The sequence below is a fragment of the Histoplasma capsulatum genome (genome assembly GCF_000150115.1).
Source record: "Histoplasma capsulatum G186AR genomic scaffold supercont2.3, whole genome shotgun sequence".
NCBI classification, from domain to species: Eukaryota; Fungi; Ascomycota; class Eurotiomycetes; order Onygenales; family Ajellomycetaceae; genus Histoplasma; species Histoplasma capsulatum.
In genome coordinates, this window is record NW_025544803.1 from 2,636,407 (window position 1) to 2,650,884 (window position 14,478).

Genomic DNA, 14,478 nt, shown 5'->3' on the forward strand with positions numbered 1-14,478 from the left:
AACTCACCCGAGATGTAGGGTTACTCTGTACATATGCATTTCAACATGGGGTTTTATCCCTGGTCGCTGGCCTCGTGAAAGCGCAGATCTCGTCATTGATCAATAGAATTGTCTTGATTTCTTAGTTCTTACCCAGGATTTTCCCCAATCCTTGCTCGGCTATTGCATAGTGCTGTCAGCCTGTCGGGATAAAGTCGCCAAGCTCGCTACAACGGGCGTCGGGTGGAGGTATGAAATCCGCACCTCCGCTCCCAGCCGCGCTGATTGTCCCCGTGGCTAATGTTCTGGAAAGGGGGTAGAAGGATAACAAGATACGTTTAACTCATCAGCCGCGCCGTTACAAGTATTTGGGTGGGACTTGGGAGGCGCGCTGATGGGTATCGATGAATTTTTTTTGATTATCGGCATGGGTCATCCTGGTTGTGAGGCCTGATTCCACATGGGTCGGCATTCAACTGAATTTTTTTTCTTTCTTTTTCTTTCTTTTCTTTCGGCCATCCTTCCTTGACTTCGCTTCGTCTAAATTCCCGAAACAGAAACGACCCTTGGGAACGCGTGCCAGCGGGAGGAGGAGGAGGAGGGGGGCGATAGGGGGATACGCTGGCCAACGCAGAGGTCAGGAGTTGGCAGTTGCACATACATGTCAGCTCGACATCAATCAATCAATCAATTAATTAATCAATGATGGATTGATAGCTACGGACGTCTGTTTGATTTCTATCCATAGTGCTCCATATTGCCGTCCACATCACAAGGGCAAGGACAACCGCATAGAGCCGTTGTCTTTCGCCTTTTGTTACATTGATTCAATCATAAGAACGGCCCCAAAGAAGTTCACCCGTGTCATGACCTTCTTGTCCGTTATTGTCCATTCTGTGCCAGTCAGGTCGGAGGCCGTGTTTTCTTCCAAAGTTTTCTCTGTGGTGCGTGACCTGATACGCCCAGCCAATGATGAACACATGTGATTTGCAGTTGAATAGGCGGTGAAACTCCCCTTCTCCGCAAAAGCCAACGCAGGCGCATTGATCATTATATTCTTAAGCCCGTTATTTCCTCTCGGCAGCACCCGGAGGTCACCCTTTCAAGCCGTCAAGAAACACATGAATTAGGGAAAACTCCCGAGCAAAATCCACGCCCTGATCACGCCTCTCGGCGCGACGCGACCACCGCAGAAAAAGAAAAGCTGGCGCCGCGCTTGGAGGATGTATGTATCCTTCGGACACGGGACAGAAATGTATTTATTATACATGTATTTATATATACTTCGTTAGAGTAGATAGATGGTCATGCCGTTCACTGACGTGCCAGTTGGGCAACCCTCAACTGAAGAGATTTTGGAGAGTCGATCGGTTGGTTTGCCGCTGTGCAGTAGGAGCTACATGCCAACGGTGTTGAGCCCCTGAAAGGCGAACGGCTGGTTTTTGATTTCTACCGTCTCCATCAATCAATCAATTCAATCAATCAATCAGTCAGTCACCAACCATCAATGACAAACCCGGTGATCGTGGTGATGGTGGCGTCAACACGGTACTAGCAGTAGTTAACGTTGTGGCTGTACATCCGACATTGTTCCCGCCGTCACATCGACGCCGACCATCGCACATACCACATAGAGTGTGATGTGTGGATGGATCGCTTGGCGCCATGCTGGAGCTCTCAGCATTGGAATAAAAAGTGATCGGTGATCACTCGAGAGAGAATAGTAGAGAGGGATACAACTTCTTGACGCATTTTATTCGCCCGTGAGAATCACGACCAGTGAGTGAGCGATCGTTGCAAGACTCAAAAAGGAGCGAGAAAAAGAGATACAAAGTTTTTTCTTTTTACTTTTTCTCTCTCTCCGGCAAGCCACTACATTCTCACCACATAACTTATCAAAAGCAAGTAAAAAATTATAAAATAAACTAGGGTGATAATACTTAAATATCAGCCTATCATCCCCCTCCCTCGGCCATAAAATACCCTCTTGGACTCCCTTTTGGACATACTGTAACTCCAGCATCCGAGGTCGGGGATTAGAATTCCATTATCCGAAGCCTTCGTCCTTGAGGGCGGCGGGCCGGCGCCGTTAGGTGATGGCATGTTTGATCGGCAACCGCCTGGCCACGAAACATGCTCAGTCAATATGCGCCTCATGGTTCCTGGCGGCGAGTGCATGACCGCGTCCGCGGGGTTTGATTGGATGTCAATGCTGGGATTTTTATTTAGTTTTCATTCTTGCTTCCAATTGGAGAGGGGAGAGAGAGACGGAGCGCGATTTGACAGTATTCCAGCCAGCCAGGTTCGCTGGAGACTTCCGAGTTCTAGGCCATCCATCCACCTTCCCCGCATTTTCTAAAATATATATGAATATATAAATAAATAAAAAATAAAATAAAATAAAATAAAATAAAATAAAACAAAACAATGGAAAGCAGTCTTTGCAGTTGTTTAGTTGAAATATACTCCGTTGATAAAATAAAATAGAAAATAATAAATAATTATCCATTAGAATGTTGGCATGCCTCGTGGTTGCTGATGCCACGTGACCATACCTATTTGAACAGTGTTGCGCTCGCTAGATAGTTACAATGAACCAACCTTCCACCTCCATTAGAGAAAAATGAAATAATAATCGCTGAGAAAACAATGGAACTTTAAAATAAATCGTGGTATTTCCACAGAGTACTAGTATCGATAATGGCGGTGCTACTCTCTGGTCGAAGCTGTAAGCGTAGGGTTGCCAATTTTAGTCCACACAAGATAGCCTGGTGGAGCGGGGGACAGGCTCTCTTTTTTTGGTTTTCTTTTTTTTATTCGTTGAAACGCCGGTTGGATCTAAACGGGATGAATGAATCATGGTGAACGTATCCGTCGTGGAAAGCTTTTCAACATGACAAGCAGAAATAAAAATAGGCTTTGGTTTGGGAGCTTTTCTATCGCATCGACAGAAAATCCCAGCGTTGTACGGAGTACTTTACAAATATATTTGCATCTACACCAGAGCCATGTGATGTCGGTACGGTAGCGACCTCTCTTGGCAAGCCCACATCCATCGAATAGGAAGGTAGCGGTCTCGGAGATATATATTCTTGAGTGCTTACTATCAAGGAAAGATACCGCTCCTGCACATCCCTGCACTCGGCATTTGGCTCTTGGCGATGGCGGACGCGCGATGGAACTTGAAACCTTGAGCCATGATTCATTCAAGGCTGAGGAAAGAGCCGCCTTCGGCATTTATGAATCTGTCCGTGGAGGGGGTGAACTGTGTCTGTACATACCCCCTGTGCGGCTGCGATGAAAATCCGGGGTACTGAAGGGACGGCGATGGTAATCATATCTGTATCACCATCATTTATGGAGTGAATTATCATATCAACAGGGTTGTTTGACACACCCACACACCCACACGTACACAACACAGGAGTTTGAAGTTCAGTTGGTGTTGGCGCTGGTTTCAAATTTTTTCAGAGGAGAAGAGGGGGAAGAGGAAGACGAAGGAGAGCCTGCGCTTTTAATTTTTGATATTTCGGCGATCGTGACACAAGGAAGAAGAGGAGCCCAGTGAGTTTGCTGAAACAGACTATTACTGCTAATACGACCCTTTTAACAGGTTGGCACGGAGTGGGAGACGGGTTGGTTGAAAGAAACAGTAATAACACGATTCCATGCTGTTCACCTCTTTGATGGGTAGGTCATCTATGGACCTTTATCGATGGAAAAAAACTGCCGCCTGAATGATGCTTGCTTGAGTAATGTTATCAATACTCCTAACTAGTATACAATAATTTTCTGTTTGGTTGGATGGGATGATGTGGCCTTTGTTGTGGTCTGTTTCATCATCAAGCAACAATGCATGATTCATGATGCTTTTTCGACCCCGGCTCGAGATCTGACATTTTTGCGGGGAAGGGAGGTGGGGGGTGCGAAGAAAAGGGACTTTGCTTTTCTTGAAGGCGAAAGATAGGCGCGCGAGCAAGGTTCTGGCCTGTTCACTGTCGTCCGAATTTCTCCTTTGGGCAATCTAGGGGAACAAGGAAAACCTGCTTCTCCACGAACGGCGGAGGGATCGTGCATTTGCTCCTGCGTACGCAGCTCTGTGAGATTACTTCCTGTCAGTTACCCCCGTAGTTCAGTACTAACGAACGAACAAACGAACAAACGGGGGGTTCCTGGCTTGCTTTGTCTGTTTGTTTGCCCTTCACCCACTTCACTCCCTGCATCCATAGTATCCATGCGGGACGAAATATCTATCAAGTGACAGAACAGTGAGAGACAAAGCTAGGATCGAGCCCTGGTACGAAGCTGCAATGTTGTTTTTGTTATGCACGTCGCGTCCAACCGCTCTGCCTGCTGTCTGTTGTGTGCCGGCTGGAGCACTCGAGTGCGTTCCTGACTGACACTCGCGCTTGATTTTGATTGATGATATAATGACCCAGGGGATCGCGATTGTGATCAGGGAACAGGGTCAAATAAATAGAATGATGATACAGAGACATTTACAGTACATATACTCTAGAAGGTAGCTAGGATGCTCATAGAACACGCTACAAGATACATTATGACTACATATGATTCTTCCCTTTTCGCGCACTTTTTCGGTGCGGGCTTAAGTGTGCCAGGATCGCGCGATGTATCTGATTATTGTGGAGAGGTGATGAGTGGTGATGGCCGTTCTCAGGAGTCGGAGAACTAAGGGGTCACGGGAGGTGGAAGAATGGGCGGTGTCAGCCGCATGCGGCTTTCCTTCTCGTCTCCTTCTGTCGCTTGTTTGTTGGAAGTGCGAGTTAGTTAGTGTTTTACCCTGCTTACCCCCCCCTTTCCCCTTGCTAATTATACTTTGATGGTTTTCCGTATGAGGTTTTAATGAGTTTGTTTTGGGTTTTGAAATCCGGGGTGATGAATGGATCAAAGAATGAAAAAAGAAAAAAGAAAGAAAGAAAAGGCGAGAAAGAAAGCAAAACCCGCGAAAGAAAGGAACCTCTCTGGCGGGTTCAGCCCGATCCGGAATGGCGAAAATGTCAATGCTTTGTCCATGGAGAAAATTGCAAATTGGGGATTTTGGCTTTTATTGCCTTTTTGCCTTTGACCATGTGAGCCGGCCCTGACTCCTGAGTCCTGAAGCTTTCTCAGCTGGGCGTCTGGACCTGAATCCGGGCCCCCACATCCCCCGTTCCGCCAGTTTGGGAATGAGATGTCATAAATGATGATACGGTTACGTGGAATGGGGTATGGTGAGACCTGTAACCTCTCCCTATCAGGCTACCCGAGGAACAGTAAGCTGTCCCTCGGCCGGGTTCTGTGCTTCCCTGGCGAGATTATGATTTCTGTCCACTGATTCGGGTACTTGGGGGAGCTGGGGCCAGGGGACCAGCAAGGGCCAGAAGTACATGCACTATGTATTCATGTTTGTACTGTACACACAACGACCGAGTGTTGTTTGCAATAACCAACGTGTTTGGACGCGGTTATAATATTGCGTATTGACATACTGGTACCTGCCATCCCAAATACGATACATAAATACCAGCAACCTTGTATATATTTGACATGCCATATATATTTAATACAGTATCAGTAATTATTTAGCAGAGTTGCTTTTCTTACCGCCTCGTGATCTCCGGTACAAGTCGAGGGAATGGGAAACGGGGAACCTGCGGATGAGGCAATACGGTGAGTAGGAACAAACCGGAATCGAGCCAGTGTTTTTGTTTCCTTTTTTCGGCCCTGTGAGGATTTCCTGGCTTGGATTAGGATTTTGTGGGGCGTATTTCCAAACGAAGGCCACGTAATGATAATTCCATGATCATTACCGTCCGTTGGTATGGTTTTCCTTTCTTTTTTTACTTTTCTTTTGATTGGGACCAGAGTCCAAACGCCCTGTTTTTTGTGGGGAAGCTGATGGCTGGTTGTCTGCAACAACACCCCGTGACCTTGCTGACTGTAATTTATGTATTTATGTATTTTATGTATTTATGCCCTCCCCGTACATATCTTTGTATTCTTGGATTTTGATTGTTTGGCGCGTTTGTAATCTAACCATACATGTGATACGTGCGATACGTGCGTGATCACGCAGCGAAACAACGATCGATCATTACCAGCCCAGCGCATGTACCCGGTACTTTGCCCTGCAGTTACAAGAGCACAGTCCAGAGTTGCGGTGTTCGCTGTCGCTGTCTCCCCCTGGATCCTGGCTGGCCCCCAGTCGTCATCTGGCATATCACTTCTGGTCCTCGCCCTGGCTACAAATATCCTATCTCTACCCGCGAAAATCCTCCCACACACCCCCCCCAAAAAATAAGAAATCTACCACACTAATCCACCCTCCGCTTTCTACCATACATAATAATTCTAATCAATTTATATTTATTTTTTTTTGATTCCGGCTTAGTTCCTGGATCGAATCATAAATATTATTCAGTTGGCTCAACCTCGTCGCCTCCGAATTCCTACCGTGTCCAAGTCTCCTGCCTCCGCTCTACCGAATTGTGTCCTTCGCCACGAGTAATTCCCGAGAAACTAACTTTTGCCATAAATAACCGCGGCCTCCCACTGCCACCTGTTCAGCTACCACCACCACCGTCTATTGACACCATACGAATTATAGCATACGTTCGTTAATTTCTACACTACAAATTAATACTCAGGCTACTTTCACGCCTTGCCGCGTTATCTGGCTGGCATACTATACTCACAACCCATTGTGTCGGCACCATTCAAGGGACACCTGGAACCCCCAGCAAAAGGAAGGAAGGAATACTGGGGACAAGAGACTCGGGGAGAGAGAGAGAGCAGATACTGCGAAATATTGCTTGGGAGAAGCATCGCTGGATTGAACGGCGACCGGACAATCGGATTTGCCTCGAAAATACACACCATTCTTCTTTGACTACGCGAATCATGCCTTCACGATTAAGCTCACCGGTTCTATCGGTGGACGCAGCCAAGATTCATGAGGTGGATACACGGAATGCGGAGTCGCTACATGGAATGTGGATGGGTGAGTGCCCTTTTGATTCTTTTTTCTGCTACCACGTTCTTGGGCTGTGGGCGTGGAAAGGCATGGATGAGACTTAGCCTGACGCGCAGTATACTGATGTTGCTTCGTCGGTGAAATAGTTTTCTCGAAATGTGCAGATTACATGGAGGAAGGACGACGGCTAGAAAACCTGAGTTGGAGATTATGGACGAGAGAAACGTTCTGTGTTGAGCCGCCCCTTGCAGCAATTACACCTCTAGAGGTCCGGCGATTACGATGTGAGTCTAGGGAGATTCCGGAGCTGTCTTCGAGCGTGGAATCTGCCGCTTCAGATGAGGCGGATCGAATTGAGAGCCACATCAACGCACCCCGGGCGCTGGACGTCAAGCCAGCCATCCTCGAAGAGGAACCAGCATTGAGTATAAGCAGAGGGAAGGAAAAGCACATCACATCGTTAGGATTAGAAAGAATGGTTTACAATATAAAGGAGAAGAAATATTTGGAACCATTGTCATTGCCTACTCTTCCAACTCAGCCCTCAACGTCAATTACAACTACCACTACCGCCACGGTTGACATTACACCCCGTGCCTCCTCACCCACTCCCACCCCTGATCTATTAGAATCACATCAAGTCCGCCCTCATCAATCGTCAGATTCATGTTCTACAGCTGCCCTCGAAGCCTTAGAAAGTGATCATGCTCCTCAAGCAGACTCTGACACCAGTGTCTCGTCCTCAGGACTCTTAGAGTCATCCAGCGTTGTCCGTGGATTTTCCCCTTCACAAATTTCCTCATCATACCGATCACACCCACAAATATCAACAAGTTCCTCTCCTTCAAAGACAGCTGTGACACAAAAGGGCTCACCGCTCAAGAAGAAGGGTGGGATGTTTACCCTGGGTGGCTCATCAGGTGACGACGAGAGCTCGTTTGAGGATCGCATGACGACGAAACCCCAACAACCACTCCAACAACAGCAACAGCAACAGCAGCAACAGCAGCAACAACAACAGCAGCAACAGCAACAACGCAGCTCGCTATCAGATGGTCTACATCAAGTTGCTGACACCATGCAAAAGATGGCCGTATTGAAAAATTCGATGAGTTCTAGATCACCCATCCGACCAATTACTGAAGCCTCGGAGGACGAGGACGCGATCGAGACCGATGACGATGAGGAGATTTCAGAGAGCGCCATCGAGGATGACGATGATTCTTCAGAATGGGAAGACTCGATTCCCGAAAGTGGTCGATCGAGCGTTGATGAAAAGGAATTATTCCAGCGCGTCGACTCGCGACCGAACCTCGTCTCGCGCCCCTCGCTGCTAACAATGATGATCCACCAACCGCAACGGATGAATGAAGCTCCCACAGGCTCCCGATCGACACCAGCCCTCCAACAATCGCGCCTCTCCTCTCCCACGCGAAATTCCGCCGCCGCTTCCCCAGACAGTGACGAGAACACCCTCACCATGAAAGGCCCCGACGTCCCCCGCTCAAAACCCATAATCGTCAAGTCAATGCCCGCCTACCAACACCAAACAGCCCACTCGCCCCGAACAACCCGAAGAAACATGCTCGCCACCGAGTTGACGGAGTCACTACGACGACATCTACTCTGGGAGCGGCAACAGAAGTCCACCACGGTCACCGCGGGCTTCAAGCGACGGCATACAGCACACGACATGGCGAATCTGCAGGAGTATCCAAGCACGACAAATATGAAACTGAATGGCCTGAAGCAGACACAAACACAGTCGCAAAATATCGCCGCTGCGCCTAACTCAGCCGCACGGGATAAGGAGACCTCCAAGAATAATTCGTGGAATCACTATTTCGATTACGGCCCATGGGAATATCACGTCAAGGGCTGGTGATTGTTTTAATTTTTAATTGTCTATTATTTATTTTGTTGTCTTTAACGGATGTTTTTTTTTTTCAAAGTTGTCATTAACTGCATGCATAATTCTGGCCTGGGAAGGATCTATGTTTTTGCTTTTTCTTTTTCATGTTTCCCATCGCTCATCCATTCATCCAACGTCCTTATTTTACCTCAAGCATCTTGCTGTCTTCCTCCCAGCATCATATATAGTATTGTTATCAGACCAGCGACCTTTTAGATACCCCCACCCCCAAGGATCCTTTCTTTTTTTTCCCCTCAGCCGGAGCAAGAACAGTCGCAAGATCAACGGTGGTCATAGCCCTATTTGTCTTTTTGTGTGTATTGTGTGTTTTTACTTCTTGCGCTTTCCCGCTTTTGTTCTCATGTCTCGCTTTCATGTATGTATCTTATCTTGCCAGTTGCATATTAAATATACCATTACCATTACCACCATACATGCTTTAACTTTGCTATTCGTGCTTCCAGCGTTCAACGTTATATATGTGTCGCGTCTGCTGTACTAAGGGAAAAGTGGAATACAACACTAATAATAACAAGAATAATAATAACAATAGTTTTTACTTTGCATTTTTATGTCATTTTTGTCCACGATGTCAATTCTGTAAATTGGCCTGACGAGAGTGGCCTAGCTGAAAGATATCCAACGCGTAGCCAACGACAGAATTACCCCGCCACCCCTTGTCCGTCACGAGCTGGGGAAATAAGTGAAAAACATATTGAGCCGAAGGACTCAAGAACAATAACGCCCCATGGGAAAATCTGGAAGAAGGAAGACGCCAACGCATCGCTCAGGTGGCTGTGTATGCTGACCTCGATGAGCGCAGATACGGACGCGGGGGAGAGGGTTTTCAATATCATATCATGCTGCACGGGAGTTTGAGGAAGAACAACAATCCACAAAAACAAAAGAGTCGGAAGGCCTGGTCCTGGTCCTGGTGCTGGCGCTGGCGCTGGCGCTGGCTCTGGCTGGCTGCCCCGCACTCCGCAGGCAGCCGCAGGGCTTGACCGCTTTGCTTCTTGCGCCGTGATCAGAGTGATCAAACCGCCCCGCCGTATGGATGGATGATCTGGAAGTGATGAGTTGGCATTTCACTTCCTCACCGTGCCCTGTCATCTGCTTGTTGTGAATAATGCTCCGCGATGCGGCATGCATGCCACATGCCATGGGGGTATCTTGGCTCAGTCTTCTCGTCGTCGTTGGGAAGTTACAAAGTTCTGTGCTATGTACAGGACATGGAACATGAGCGTGATGATGACTACGATTGATGGTGGCGGTATCGGGAGAAACCGAGGCTCCGGCGGGCGGGTTGAGGATGGTGTGATTTTAACGTCCCGACAGACACTTGAGCTTGATCTGACATCCCAGGACGGAAGAATGGGGTTTATTTCTACCTCTTGTTTCTTCAACATCTTCTTTCTCTTACGAATGATGAAGGGGATGGCTGTTTATCGCCTTTGAATCATGAAATTGTTCATGTCCGCTTTCTACCCTTTCGTCCAGGTATGTGGCTGGGTTGTTGGTTCTGCTCAGGATTCCAGCGGGAATTCGCCACCACCAGGCTCTGGATTCCTTTTCTTTCTGTTCTTTTCGATTTTCTTACTTTCTTCCATGTCACATGCGAGTGTTTGGTTTTTCAGGTTGCGTTTGTTGGATGGTTTGTGAGTTAGTAGTTCCTCTGGCTCCTTGCTTTGCCACCAAGCCTCAATCATTTGGGTTGTTGGGTTGGTTGGAGATAAGGGGTGCAAGGAGGTTGAAGGTAAGGAAGCAAAAACAAAGGAATGAATGGATGAATGAACGATTGAAGAGCAGAAAGAAAAGGAAACAATGAAATAAAGAGATTATCATCGGTCCGGTATGATGTTTATGACATGATGCAACGCGATGCGAAGCAGTGATCTACCTTGCATATTTTCTTCTATCCATTGTCAAGCATCAAACCGACAGCACTTACACGGCATGCAGGGTCTGCGAGGTTACTGAAATCGAGCCGCTCCCTTGTTTCCAACCTGCAGTTTTGGGAGGGACAGTTATTCATATGGATTCTTTGATATCGACTTCTGTCATATGGCGGATCGCCTTTTTGAAGGAAGTCAGACTACTTTCTTTTTCTTTTTTTTCACGTTTTATTTTCCATCATTATGTTTACAGGGCCTTTGAAGGGGTTAATTAAAATGAGAAAGCTTGCTCATTTTATCTTCCTTTGTCCTTTCTTCCAGCCCCCACCTTCTCCTCTTCTAACCCTTCCTCCGCCCTCCTCCTAATATCTTCATCCTCTTCCAACGACAATTGGTTGAAAACTCCACATCTCTGAATCAACCCGCCGCTTGCTCTCGCGGCGCGCAGAATGCAGATGCAGCACATACATCAGACACCTTATATGAACCCAGGATTCTCTCGACCCGCCTCCATCACCTTACTCCGCACAGCAGGATATCAGCATAACCTGTGTGTATATGTTAGGAAGAGCCAAAGGTAGGGTTAATTAACCAACCCTCCTTTATCCTGTTTCTTTCTTTCTCGGACCTTGCATCTGTCTCTTTTTTCCCCATTGTTTGTTTCCTTCCTCGCGCCTACGTGCATGCATACCAGACGACAGGAATCAATCAGGTATTAACTAGGCTTCAGGGCTGGTTTTGTGACGTACGCGCAGTGCCGCGTCAGTAGGAACATTGCGGCCAGTGGGGATGGAAGAGCCCATTCAATAAAAGAGGGTGGAGTAACAAGTTGATGAAAATCCGGGGACGGAGGCTGTATGCATATGTGTATGCCTGTACCCCAGAGAGCAGACGCCGATGCATTTCATTATCCAGACTCGCATGGAATGCAGGGTCTTCGGGACGGCACAAACATACATACTACCCTATGTAATGTAGGCTATGTTTGTATCTCTTGTACTGGTTCCGAGGCTTGTATGCGCATATGGCATGGTTCCAATCACGCCATGTCTAAATGCAATTATTGTTAGATTTCATTTTGCTCCTTTCTTTCCTACAGGTTTCATTCTCTGCTATGGGTATGGGTGGTTGGTTATATGTGGCTATGCGGGTACCCAGGTTGTGCCTTTGGGGGTATTTATTTTCATGATTCAAGTTGGTCTCATTAGTTAAATAGGACCAGGGTATGTCATTTTTAGGGGGGAGGGTGATACGAACGGAGCTGAAGGCTTCCAGGTGCATGTTTTGTATGCTGTGGCACGTTGCCCTTCGTTTTTGTATCTCCCTGATGTTTTGCGATCGGCCGCCTCCGGCCTCGATGAATGTTTCGTTCAGATATTTTTCAACCAGTCTGTCATCTGATTCTGACAGGAAACCATTTTCTTGGGGGTTAACTTAGACGGCCGGTTACATGGCATGCACCCCGCGCTGCGCCATCTAAATAACAATAACAACAATAGGGCAAATCGGAAGGCCCCCCAATGTCCATTTCTTAGCCAGCAGATGCTTTCAAAACCCATACCCAAGCTGACCCCCATATACGGACTCCTTGCCCGAAATCGTCCAATCCAACGCATTTGCACCGCAACGTGTGCTACTGTATCGCAGCACCAACAGTCCGCGCCAGTCAGCTTTGTTAATTGTCAGTTACGTGCGCTGTAGAGATGCTCTGCTGTCTTTAGTGGGCCATCATCATTATCACTATTACCGTGTATCATCCAACATAATCTACCATTCATCTGGATGTGAACGTGGGGGTTGTGCACCACAAGGCCCATAGTTCATACTAGTAATTACGAGGAGTGTCCCAACTGCATGCAACCGGCAACTCGGTGTATTCCGTAACTGATAAATGTATTAATGTGTCGGCATTCACTCATCGTGGCTAGCTGATGGGGTGGGATATCAATATCTCAGCGTTTTCATCATTTTCGCCCAATTCGTGCGCCCTGGCATGAAAATGTCCAACCCCCACCTCCCCAGCAAGCTTGCTTCAAGTGTAGATACATACAACACATCACCAGATCTCCTGTGCGGAACCCCGTCCCGCTCGTCGTCGTGTTATTTCGCCACAGGGGCTCCAGTGTTGTGGGATCGGGATTTTGCATTGTTGCTCTAAGCTGGTTCTCTTAATAACATAGGAAGTTGGCCTGCTCCAACCACTTTTTTAGTAAACCAACTGGTACTGAGGTTGGTTCGATAGTCATCAGCTGCTGGAAGGTGTATGTACTAGGTATTCCTGCTTTCGCCGCAGTGGTTCCAACTGGTTCGTTTTCAAATGTAGCTTGTGGAAAAGTGTTTCCACTGAGCGCATTGAGATAGACATTCTTCTGTGGTTGATATATACATGAGGGGTGGAACTTACCGCCAACAGAAGCTCGAACCCAAATTGACGCCGTTAACGGAAGAGCGAAAGTCAAAGAATCAAGCTTTGAAGTACAAAAAAACCCACTTATCATCAGCGCGAAGTTAGATTTCGTCATGTGCACTTTTTCTTTTCGTTTCTTTCTTTTGCGGGGCGGTGGTGGTGGTGGTGGTGGCGGCGGCCAGTGAGCGGTTATTTTTTATGGTTATTTCTTAATGGACTTTATTTTTTATTATTTATTTTTAACTGGCGGAATATCGCTGATCTCTACTATGAAGAAATGCAGATGCGGCCTTGTATGCGTTAACCTTTTCTGCGGATTGACTGGCCAGTTTCATTGTTCATTGCATATTTTCTGGAGATTTGTTTGGCTCGCTTTCGCAGGCAAAGCTGGTCGCTTTGAAGGTCATGAGATTTATGTAAACTCCTTTCTTTGATCAGTACGGAGCAAAAGAAATTTTTCTCGTAGCTCAATGGTAAAAATACATGGTTTGGTGTTGTTCGTTTGTTTTGATAGTCCGTCTTTTGGGTTATGCCGTTTGTCCTCCTAGAAGTTTTAAAAGGAACTGCCATAATTTCGAGTATTGAGCAATTGACAAACACATAAACTGGCTCACCCCTGAATCAAATTTTTGAATTCTGTTTTCCGTCTACGTGTTAGTTTTTGTGCCGCCCCCTTTTTGCCATAAGAAATCCCCAAGCAATATAGTACGTTGGGCTACACTGACACGACTATGTATCTCGTACCTGAGGGCCCGAGTTAGCGACTTTGATCCCTACCAGGAATACTGCATATGTTGCGCGTTTGCGGGCAATGTTGCGGGGAACAGAAAAAAAAAACACAAAACGTCTTCGCACAGCGTCCCGAAAGCGGCAGATACGTATGTATGTGCAAGCATTTTTTTTTTCACTCATAGTGACACATTTACGTTTTCGTACACCCACTTCCATCCCCAGAACATGATTTTGTGATGGAGATGGAGGGGGCTCGGTCTGAGACGAGTATTTTCCTCAGGCACCGTACGACAATGTGCTTGTGGGTGGGTGTGTGCGTACCCGGTACCTGCGTAAAGAGACATATTAACCGTCATACATTCTGGCGGAGGAGGAAGGGGAGGAAGAGGCGCAGGGATATGTCAAGACTTGGTTTTCCTGATGCTTTGCCACAAGTCACCAAGTCACTCAAGAACTGTACATGTCCTCCGTACAGTATCAATAGTACAGGTCCAAGATGTCTCATGAGAAGCATGGAGTGAGCGGAATTGGAATCAGTGCAGACTTGCTAGCCTAGATTCTTGATTGTCTAGCTGGT

At 47.1% G+C, this 14,478-nt stretch overlaps 3 protein-coding genes across 3 annotated transcripts; 1 reads left to right on the forward strand and 2 right to left on the reverse strand.

Moving 5' to 3' along the window:
- Positions 1-6,882: 6,882 nt before the first annotated feature.
- HCBG_03052 (uncharacterized protein) lies at positions 6,883-9,317 on the forward strand (the record flags this gene model as incomplete). Its single annotated transcript, XM_045430101.1, has 2 exons — positions 6,883-6,982; positions 7,102-9,317. 2 exons carry the CDS (start codon positions 6,883-6,885, stop codon positions 8,838-8,840), a joined length of 1,839 nt encoding a protein of 612 aa, XP_045289996.1.
- A 212-nt stretch (positions 9,318-9,529) lies between these two features.
- Positions 9,530-10,019, reverse strand: HCBG_03053 (uncharacterized protein; the record flags this gene model as incomplete). Its single annotated transcript, XM_045430102.1, has 2 exons — positions 9,530-9,933; positions 9,968-10,019. 2 exons carry the CDS (start codon positions 10,017-10,019, stop codon positions 9,530-9,532), a joined length of 456 nt encoding a protein of 151 aa, XP_045289997.1.
- A 1,462-nt stretch (positions 10,020-11,481) lies between these two features.
- On the reverse strand, positions 11,482-12,909 carry HCBG_03054 (uncharacterized protein; the record flags this gene model as incomplete). Its single annotated transcript, XM_045430103.1, has 5 exons — positions 11,482-11,494; positions 11,724-11,812; positions 12,020-12,165; positions 12,324-12,398; positions 12,813-12,909. 5 exons carry the CDS (start codon positions 12,907-12,909, stop codon positions 11,482-11,484), a joined length of 420 nt encoding a protein of 139 aa, XP_045289998.1.
- Between the last annotated feature and the right edge of the window lie 1,569 nt (positions 12,910-14,478).